An 11,160-nucleotide genomic window follows, 5' to 3' on the forward strand; every position below is an offset into this window, starting at 1 on the left:
GTGACTGTTGCTCCATACTATCTAAGAGGGGACATGTGTCGTTATGTAGCAACCAACAGTGGATTCATGTCATTAAATGCCATACAAGTGTGGACCTTATTTCTGTAGGCCTAATGCAAACATGAAAATACCATGCATTCCTGATGAAAACCCATCAGGACATCAATTTATTTGGGTAGCCTTTTATCTTACAGTCTGAAGCTTAATACTAGTTAGGAAATCTACTATTGCTGAGCATTTAAGTTTTGTTTCAAAAGCATATTATCAAATCATGTGTCAACAGACTGCTTAGTTGAGATTATATTTTTCTCATAAGTATTATTGTTTTTGCTTTCGTTTGTCAAACATGCTATAGTTTGAATGTCAAATTATCCTTATTAGAAAAAGGATAACTCATTATCTGTTGTCTGACCTCATTATATTCATAAATGACTTTAAAATGAACCCCCTAAAGATATCCAAATAGCCTTAACAGAGTGTAGTGGATGTGTGATTCAAAACCAGTCTAAGATTCAGTTATTAAGAGCAAATACAAAGTAACTCTTTAAAATGCATACATCACCATTCCACACAGGTCATAAAAATGACCATCCCACACAGAAGAATATGAATTCCCCTAAGAGAAAATTAAAATAAGTGCACTAGTGTAATAAGATATTTTATTATTATTTAAATGGTATTTGAAACCTAGATCAAGTAATTTTTGTTGGTAATACTGTAGTGCTTGATATCAATGCATGAAGCAAAGTTACTTCTGAATTAAAGTTTAAAGTTTATTTATTTTCAGTTAAAGTGATTAAAGTTTGGATCACGGTGAAATGTTTATACATCACTCACATTAAAGTTAAATTATCCATTTTTGAAAGAAACAAAGAAAGTTTGAGGTAAAAACACTCATTAGATGAGAATGAGACAGTTCCACTGCATAACAATGGCGGTCCCCTCTTGGATAGGTAGCTATTGTTTAAGGATCTAAGTCCCCTCTTGGCAATTTCTTTAAAAAGCAAAAAAAAAGCAAATTTGCAGTAATATTATGTTAAAAGACAGTAAAAGTAAATTTTGTATTATATTTATTTTACTTCAAAAGGACTAGAAACACAGGTCCACACTTGGCAGTTTACTCCGATGGTGCACTGTTGGATAGGTACGCGTGTATGTGTGTGTGTGCGCGCACATGTCGGGTGCCACCAGAAAGTCTGTTCTGTTGTTGATCTGCACGGTATTTGACGTGTCCATGAGTATGGACACAGATTGCAGACAAAGAAAGCAGGGTGAAGTGGAGGCTTTAAGTTCTCCTTTGTATAAGCCTCGCCCTCTAAGGCTATCGCTATTGGGTTTACCTCTATGCGCACATGCGCTGCACTGAAAAAAGCTTTGTTTAGCTTTGCCTCTATCACATCGTCAACTTGTGTATATACGACCGTGAGACCTGGCCATCAGCTCCCATTTCTGTTCAGCACTGAGGTTGTCTAAAGGGCAAAGGATTGCCAGTGATTGTCTTCAAGCAGACTGGCTAGAGTGGCGTCTAAGAGCAGCTAAGCAAATAGGAAATGTAAGTTATTTCCCTCTAGCTCATCTGTCATTGCTGTGTGAACACGAGTGGGAGGTCTCCGTTCCACTTCATGTTTGGGCTTCCATGCGGCTCACCTATCTATCCAGTTGCATCCTGGAGGGACGCTCCCAGGTGGACCTGGGTCTTTCCCCTCCAGCCCCATTCTCCCTGGGAAACTCGAAGCGTTCCTCAGGCATCTGGGGCTAACATTGACAACAGAAAGATAATGTCAGGCTAACGTTGAGCTAACAGGAAGCTAACGTGAAGCTAGTTGGAGCCCAACATGAAGATAACATGCGGTCTGCCCGTGGATCAGCAGACCCGGGATGACCCTCGTAAGTCCACGATGTTCGACATTAGCTGTGGCTAACAACACCAAGTAGCAAAAGGATTGCATGCTGCTGGTCCCACCCTCATTGCTCGACTGATGCTATGGGTTGGGACTGTGTGTGATAATGTTAATCTTTTTGTGCAAGCTGTTTTTGGAATAAACACTCTGTGCCTCTCAGTCGACTCAACCACACCAAGCACATGCTCCCCACACTGTGTGTGCCACTGCCTGTCGGTTAACCCGCAGCTCCAGCTCGAGTCGGAGGTCCCTTTTGAACTCACTTAAATTTTATTTGTATAGCACCAAATCACAACAGTTATCTCATAGCGCTTTTTATGAAAGAGCAGGTCTAGAGTGTATTCTGTGAGGAGCAGCCTACAAACTATACACACAGACGAACAGACAGTGAAAGTAATGTTGGCACAGGCGGAATGAATAATGGTACAGATATTTATAGTAATGTTTATGATAGTAATTGTAATGTTAATGATAATAATAACAATAATAACAACAATAGGACTACCAACAATAATAAAATAAAAGTAGCAGAGGGTGTCGAGAAGGAGGTGACCTGCAACCACAGATCCAGACTCCACAGCTCCAGGGCCAGAAACACCTGCAGAGAGTGATAGGAGAGAAGAGAGGGACGAAAAAGCACAAGACTACGGGAAAGGGAAGAAGTCAAGTTAGTAACATGCATTAATGGGAAGAGGTTGCATACAGAGGGAGAGAAAGAGGAGGAGAGAGGAGCTCAGTGCATCATGGGAAGTCCCCCTGCAGTCTAGGCATTTAGCAGCATAACTAAGTGTCACAGTTAGTGGTGGTAAGGCAGGTTGGAGGACCCAAATGCAGGACATGTTGAGCGGAGCAGGTATAGTTCAAAAGTTTAATAAACAAAGGCGAGCACACTTACAGGCGGAGTGGCTGATAACAAGTCCAAAAACAAGGAATCCGAAGGAAACCAAAATCCATAGAAACCGGGTGACAAGACGAGAGTGATGAGCAGAGCAGGCTACACAGGACAACACACACCAAGAAACTGTAATGACCGGACAAAGACTAAACAGAAACACCAGGTATATATACACAAGGACTAACGAGCAGGGCGGGAGCAAAACAGGTGACAGACAAGAGAGACAGCCAGGCAGAGAGATACTGGAGGGAACAGACATGACACAGGTTACTGAACACATAACAGATCAGAGGAATAAATATAAACAAATCAAGACACAAACAGACACATCCCTACTAAACTAACACCAAGAAGGAACACAGACCGAAGCTAAGTAAAACACTGAACTGGGAACTAAGGCATCAAGAAGACAGACATGAGTGACAGACAGAGACGGACATGAGTGAAACCAAAAACACAACAGACTATATAACTGATACTGGACATAGGACAGAAAAATAATGCAGACGAGGAACAAGAAGTAAATACTAAAACATAACCAAGGCACAGGACTGGGAACAAAGGCAAAGAACTAAAACATAGGACCAAGACCATGATAAAAGACGAGACATAAACTACTAAGGACAAGGAACGAGAGAAACAGGCGAATAGATAGACATATGAAACAATGGCAAAAACTCAAACTCACAGGGAAAAAACTACAACTCATAACACTAAGGGATGGTTCAGGCTTACCTGAGCCAGCCCTAACTATAAGCTTTATCAAAGAGGAAAGTCTTAAGCCTACTCTTAAATGTGGAGAGGGTGTCTGCCTCCTGAACCCAAACTGGAACCTGGATCCACAAGAGAGGAGCTTGATAGCTCTTCACACAACCCTTCTCACAGAAATAATCTTCATAATCGTCATAATCGTGTATACAGAACACATTCACACACCCTGTACGGATATTTCTTATCTAAAAAAATTCTGCTGTGCAGTGTGTGATACTGTTTCGTGTATGCCACTCCCTACATTACGCACATTCCCCCTGGCAGTACCTGTCCACTGACACAGTCCCTCTGTGTGCATCCAGGGGCCCCCCCTTTGTTTCACAGAAGGCAGGCTATGCAGGCCCTGTGTGTAGTGTTATCCTATTTGCCACTCCCCACATTCTGCACGTTTCCCCCCAGCAGAGCCCGGCTGTGGGCTCATGCATAATCATGGCATCACTGGCACAGTCCCTCTGTCTGAATCTGCCCACGGAAGTTATAATCACGCTCCTGCGGAGAAAGCACTACACACATGGCGTGTATCAGCTGTTTTCGTCCTGTAAAATCTGCTGGGCAATGTGCTGTCATTATGTCGCTCCACATTTTAGACACGTTCCCCCAGGCTGTGCACATCCCACATTTCCTCTTCCTGCATCCAGGGGTGTGTGACAGCATTATCATGTGTGTCCCGTACACTTTATGCACGGCAGGCGACAGTGACGTTACCTGGAAACTGCATGACCTTAGTGTTGCACTTTACAGATCAGCTTTAACAGTTTTTGGATTAAAACTGCTGTTAGTCATTTTCCCCACATTGTGTGAGCCAGCTGCATGTTAGTCACAGAGTCAAGCGGCTGCCGCTTCTTGTCAGATGCTACCGCAGCGTGGTTCCCGGCCCTTTCTAGGCGGGCCCCCCATGGGTCGCGGTGGGATTCATCCCCCCACCTGTGACGGCGGCGGGGGCAGTGGCGTGGCTCTTTTTCATGGCCACTACTGTGCTTCATCAGCATGTACACCCACTTTCAGAGCGCTACTCTGAGTAGTAGTATTAGTGCTCGCTCCTATGCACAGATGGATAGAAAGCCTGATCTGCTGAGGGCACAAGCTGCAGTTTGCTTCCCCCCTTCGCCGGAATAGAGACTGTGTTCTCCTCCCTGACTCAGAACGTTGCCCTCCAGGCGGAACTCCATGAGCTCCTGGAGAAGCATGCTATCTCCAGGATTCGGGGTTCTAGTTCCGTTACTTCCTGGTCAGGAAGAAGACGGGGGCAATGAGGCCCATTCTCTTCATTGTTCAACAAAGCGATTATGGAGAGACCTTTTTGCATGTTGACAGTGAAGCAGGTGCTGGAGTGCGTGTGCCAAGGGGACTGGCTCACCTCCATCGATCTGAAGGAGGAGAGAGAGAGACCCCCTCTCTCTGTTCGTCGGGATTCTGCTGGGCGGGGTCCCATCCCACATTTCAGTCTTCACAGATGCCTCTCTGCTGTGGTGGGGCAGGACATGCCTCTCCCAGGTGGTGGGCGGCCTGTGGCGGACTCATATGCCTCTCTACATAAATGTGCTGGAGCTCCTGATGGTGTGGAAAGTGGTCTCACACTTCGCCACCACCGCACCAACAACAAGGTCACAGCGGCCTACATGAAACACCAGGGCTGGGTGCGCCCGGCGCAGATGCTGGGCTTGGACAGGCGGCTGCTCTTGCGGGGGCACACACTTCTGCCCTCGTCAGAGCAGAGTATATCCCTAATACAGTATATACTTAATCCTGCTTTTATGCCTAAGAGCATCAAACGCTCTTTTAGGTCGAGAGTGATTACCCTCACGGGCTTCTTCCCTCCTACTCATTGGTCTGAGGAAGAAGCTGCGTCCCACCTCCTCTACCCTGTAGGTGCACTGCTATGTAGCGCGCATTGCCGCAAGCAGCGCCTGTTTGTGTACTACAGGGAGCAGCCCAAGGGGCTTCCCCTGTCAGCACAGCATCTGTGCGAGGCTATTTCACAGGCCTATGTGTTAGCTGGTAAATCTCCACCGGACAGTATCAGGGCGCACTTCACGAGAGGTCTCTTCCTCTTTGGCATTGTACGGTGGGATGACAGTGGACAATCTGCACAGCAGCCTCCTGGTTTTCCCCGTGCTCATTCGTCCATGTCTAACTGCAGGATGTCTCTCAGTACCGAGTGTTCTGTCTGAGTGACTGTCCTCTGTGAGTGAGCAGCGAGTCTTCTCCCAACTGGACGGTGGGGGGAACAGCCGCTGCTTGCGCTGGACCTGCTCATGCTGGCCCTGCTCATGCTGGCCCTGCACTGTGCGCAGCTGGAATGGTTGTAGTACGTAACCTTCGTCTGGGCCTGCAAAGATGCGGGGCCCCCAATTTTGTCCCCGGCTTATTAAGCATGGGTTGCTTTGCCTCCCCTATGTCACGCTATTGGTGAATGTGCATCCGCAGTCACGAATGTCGCAAGGCTGCAGGGACTGGGTGGCTTATTATGTTGGCTCGTGGCAGGTGGATCTATGCTTGGTGGTACCTTAGAGGGCGAAGTAGAACGGTAGTTACTTATTCTATATATATAGTGTATATATATATATATATAGTATACTTATGTATTCTGTACTTACTCATTTTCTATAGAGTATAGACGTAGCCCTCTAAGTTGTGGGCCTCACTAGACCTGTGGTTCTCAGTGCTAAAGAAAAGGCATTATGGGAGCCGATGGCCAGGTCTCACGGGTGTGACAACATACAGTACAAGGTGACAATGAGATAGAGGCCCAGAGGTGGGGGAGAGAGAGAGAGACGAAGCTATTTTCAGTGCTGCCCATGCGCGCATATGGGGAAAACCCAATAGCGATAGCCTTAGAGGGCTGCGCCTATACTCAGTTTCGAATTACAATCCGTAACTACGCTTGTCTCTCCACGCATGTCTAATGCCAAATTAGAAGTATATGCAAGGGCCTTGAATCTGAATCAATATCCAGTGACTAGTGAATTGTACCTAGCAATCATTTTGATCCAAAAACCCCCACCTGTAGTGCTATTTATCCATCTAGATTGTTGAGATGTCTTCTCTTGAATGTAATATAAAATCCCACAAAGTAAGTGGCCAACAGCCCATGCATGTTAGCCTGCAAGTTTAAAATTTTTGATCATTTTGCAGGTTTCAATATTCATTTTACGGATCATACTGTTTATCATGTTGTAATATTATTTCCATGTTTCAGATTTAACTATAGAAAATTTACAAAATCTGTCAGTTGTTAATTTTAAACAATAACACACACACACATTTAAACTATCACATGCATGTGCATATCCAGGGTTGATTTTGTACAGTAGGCTAATATGATATGACATGACTAATGCAAAGTAAATGCAAAGTAAACAGTGTTATTGCACTCTTCAGAATTATGACTAAAAAAGCCCTTAATGAATGCATGTCTAATTCTAACACTACTGTCCTTGTCCTGGTCTTGTAGGGTCTGGTATGATCTGGCTGGATGAACTACGGTGCTTCGGAACAGAGTCTGATATCTTTAACTGCCCACACAGTGGAGTTGGTGTTAATAACTGCCAACACAACGAGGACGCCGGAGTGCAGTGCATCTAGACTGGCACCATATCGAAGACAAACAAGAAACATGTTTTTTTTATGCACACTTAGGTTTGATTAACATGCAGTAATAAGTTGAGTGGCAGGCATTGTGCAGACACACACATACATAAAGCATATATACCCTAAAGAGAGAGAGAGAGAAATTGAATTTTCAAAAAATCTGTTGTTAAAATCTTAAAAAACATACAACACTATAAAATCAATTTGTCACCATGTACAACATTATTTTGTATATAAATAAATAACACCAATTTAAAATGCTTTAGCACCAGGATCAGTCTCCAAGAAGAGTGCAAACTGCAGTTTCTCATCAGCAACCACACAGAACACACTATTGTAACACCTTATTTGCTCAAAAGTTTCAAGATCTTTCATTGCTTTATAATAATGAAAATCAATTAACAAATCGAGACCTCACAAGAATTGAAAAAAACATTGCACTGTCATCACTAGACAATTGCTCAATTTTATTCTTACAACTAGCATAAATTGCCATTTTTTCTTGTCCAAGTCAAAATAAAACAAAAAAGTGATTGTAAAACAGCATTGAACAAAGAAACAAAAACATTAACTGCAATTGCTCCATGCAGAATTCTCCATTGTAAATCATCAGTTTTTTAGAGTAACGGTGACTTGTACCGTGCTCGCCACTGTGATCTTACAATTTCCCCCATATGTAATCTACCCTCTTGTCCAGAGACCCTAAAACTGTCTCCCAACAGTTGCAATTCTTCTTTTGTCAACAACCCCTTCAAACTTATTTTGGATGTATGTTATTCCCCCAAAAATCTCCAAGATATTTAAAACCACTCCTGGTCCAATTTAAGCCAAGTGGAAGATTTGGCTCTTCACTTGACCATTTCCCACCACCACTTTGACCAGTTTACTTTTGCAGAGGAAACCATTTTAAAATCATCAAACATTTTTAAGATAATATTTATAATTAACCTTGCTTCAACATTAAACCTCAATGCCATTTAACAAACCATTGACTTGGTCAACATTTTTTAAACCTCCTGATCAGCAAAGATCTTGTTTTCATAATTAACTGATCCACATCAGGGAAATAATCTTCAATCTTCAATGGACATTTCTAGCATGTTTTGTCTCTTTCAAATACAATTTTATATCACCCACACTCTATTCACGCCTGACAAATCCACTTAGCAGTAAGTTGCAGGTTACAGTACAGTGCCTATTACCTTGTTTAATTAAATAATCTTTGTTAAGTTAGTAGTTCTCGCCACTTCAATTTGAGAAGTTCTATTACCATGTTCTTAAGACTGTGTTGAAGAGAAGAATCTATAAAGAAAGTTAATTTGCAGTGTTCTAATCTTCCTCAATACTCACTGATGTTCCTTTAATTTATGTTATGCTAATGCCATGCTTCAACACCTTTTTATATATTTTCTTGTTAAAGAACATGTAACAGAAATATTATCATGTGTTAAATAATTAATTTCCCCAGCTCCGGAGCAAATCTCAGTCTCCTCTCATGGGAGCAGAGAGGACAAAAGAAGTATTACATGTAATGCACACTCTGTATTTTATTGTGTATAATCTGATGCCATGTTCGTTCAACTTGCTTATATATTCTCTAAGTAAGAATGGTTAACTGCCAATATTATCCAGGAAATGTAGTTAACTTCCTGCCATCCTGAAATCCTGAAAATATGGTAACATTCCAATCACTACAACGATTAAGTAATTGTTTAATTTCCTTTTTATAACTAAGAACGGTATAACTGTTTGTGACATTTAAGGTTTGATTGTGGGAAGGTATTTGATTAAAATACGCGCAAATAAATTTTAAAATAGACATTATAGTTAAGGGACAGCCTCTCTCAGGAGACCGGAAATAAACCCTCAGGGGAAACACAGCCCCCTCCTGGGACACGCCTTAGGAAACTGCTCGCTCGCTTGTTCTCTGGTCTCTTAACTTTTGCTCTTCGCTCTGCACGCTTACGGAGCGTGGCCCATCTCCTAGCAACGCCCTAAGGAGTCTGGCCCGGAAGTTATTATCATAACTTGCATTCATTCGTTCCCTTGTTCTCTTACTAAAATCCTTTTCCAAATAACTCAGACCAACTAAATTCACATTGAACTCCACTGCATTCTCATTATGTGCATCCTGTTTGTTTAGCCATTGTTTATTTCTTTGATGTATATTTAACCGCATTTATATTAATCTTTAGTTAGTTAATAAATTTCTCCATAATCACAGGAACTGTGTGTGTGTGTATTGTTTAACTCCAGGTCACTGTAACGGAGGATTTACGCCTTTGATATGAGATTGACTGATTGACAGATCACTAGGAATAATTGTGTAATTATTAAACCCATAACGTTACCTAGGGATTCCGGAGACCCTGGGCGAACTGAATTTCCGGTGGTGCCTCGAGGATTTATGAATTAATATTTCTGAATAATTAATATTCATAATTTTTATTTAACAGTAAAGTACTACAATTGGAATCTTTTTAATTGAGTAATAATGAATAATCTCATGTCCTACAACTTCTGCAACCAAACTACACTCCTCCACACTGGCAGTCAATGCAATTTTAACAGCACAACTTAATGTAAGCTGCTCAAACCTCTCCATTCCTGGGGCAGCCAAGCTCCCAGCAAACACTGGAAGCAGACAACCTAGTAAAACCCACCACAAAGAACCCCTACGTGCTACTAACTTCAGAAAAATAAACCTTAAAGCTGTAATAAAAAGAAAACCATAAAGTATAAAGATAGAGAAGATAGAAACAAAGAACATGTTACTGACGCTGCACTCACTCCATACTCACACTTACAGAGAGAGAGAGAGACAGAGAGAGAGAAAGACATACGTATATACGTGCACATCACATGCACTCATCTCACTGGAGATACAAGCAGAGAAAAGCACTGCTACCAATGATGTTCACAGTTGGATTGCATTACATTAATAAAACACAGCATGCAAAAATGCATTCAGCTAAGATTCACGTTCACGTTCAACCTACATGCACGAAATTTTCTGGGGACATGTATCATATCAAGACGCACAAAAAAAGCCTCAAGAACCCATAGCCTAAAGTCAACAGGAAGTCGGCCATTTTGAATTTTACGTCAAATTTTGGATGATTTACACACTTCGTACTTTAACGAACTCCTCCTAGGGATTTAGTCCGACCGACCTCAAATTTGTGCTGTGCCTTCTAAAGGCATGAAGATGAAAAGTTGTGCTATTTGCGAGTTTTCGTCAATGGGTGTGTTCGTGGCGTGGCGTCAGAGATCAAGTCTTCGCCATGACACAGGAAGTTGTTGTAACTTCAGTGTACATGCTCACATCTTAACCAAACTTTACGTGGTTGATAACTCTCCCACCCCGCTATGGAGGACCGATCCTGACACAGTCAGAAATAAATACAGAAATAAATAAATGCTCAATAAATAAATAAGCATCCAATTAAATACACAAAAAAATAAAGTAAATAAATAAATGTAGGTAGTAATTAAATTATACAAGGAGAGATAAATGTATATATTTTAATTAGTGCCTTTACTTATTCACCTTTGTTATAATTACCTTATTTGTTTATTCAACTTTATTTATTACTAATTTTTTTAATGTATTTATTTATGTGTGTGTTTTAATATTTTTGTCTGTTTTATTCTTCCTTTGTATTTATTTACCTTATTTATTTTCACCCATGGTATTTATTTCTGCCTGTCTTTTTTAAATTTTTGTATGCATTTCTGCCTCATTATGCAAATGAGGAGGGGCTGTGTCTCAAGGGGTCATCTTCTCTGCTATTGGTGGACCAGTCAGACAGGAGAGCTCCTACTCTGCCTGCAGACATCAACGATCTTGCCCCTCACACAGTCAGATGGCTTCCTTCAGTGCGCTGAGGTGTTTAACAACTCTGAAGACAATACTACCAGCAATGTCTTCCTTCTCTTTTCACGTAGACGCTCCGACAGACAGTGCTTTCAGTTTGCTGCATGCATGGACACAGAACTGCG

At 42.0% G+C, this 11,160-nt stretch overlaps 1 protein-coding gene across 1 annotated transcript in view; it reads left to right on the forward strand.

Moving 5' to 3' along the window:
• The window catches only part of LOC123974355 (macrophage receptor MARCO-like), a gene marked incomplete at its 5' end in the record, with an annotated part of 31,970 nt that extends 22,605 nt beyond the window's left edge, over positions 1–9,365 (forward strand). Inside the window, one exon of the mRNA XM_046054985.1 lies at positions 7,022–9,365. Coding sequence (XP_045910941.1) covers positions 7,022–7,152 — 131 coding nt within the window. The remainder of the gene's footprint in view (positions 1–7,021) is intronic.
• Positions 9,366–11,160: the final 1,795 nt, after the last annotated feature.

This window comes from Micropterus dolomieu, linkage group LG07, assembly GCF_021292245.1.
Source record: "Micropterus dolomieu isolate WLL.071019.BEF.003 ecotype Adirondacks linkage group LG07, ASM2129224v1, whole genome shotgun sequence".
Lineage (NCBI taxonomy): Eukaryota > Metazoa > Chordata > Actinopteri > Centrarchiformes > Centrarchidae > Micropterus > Micropterus dolomieu.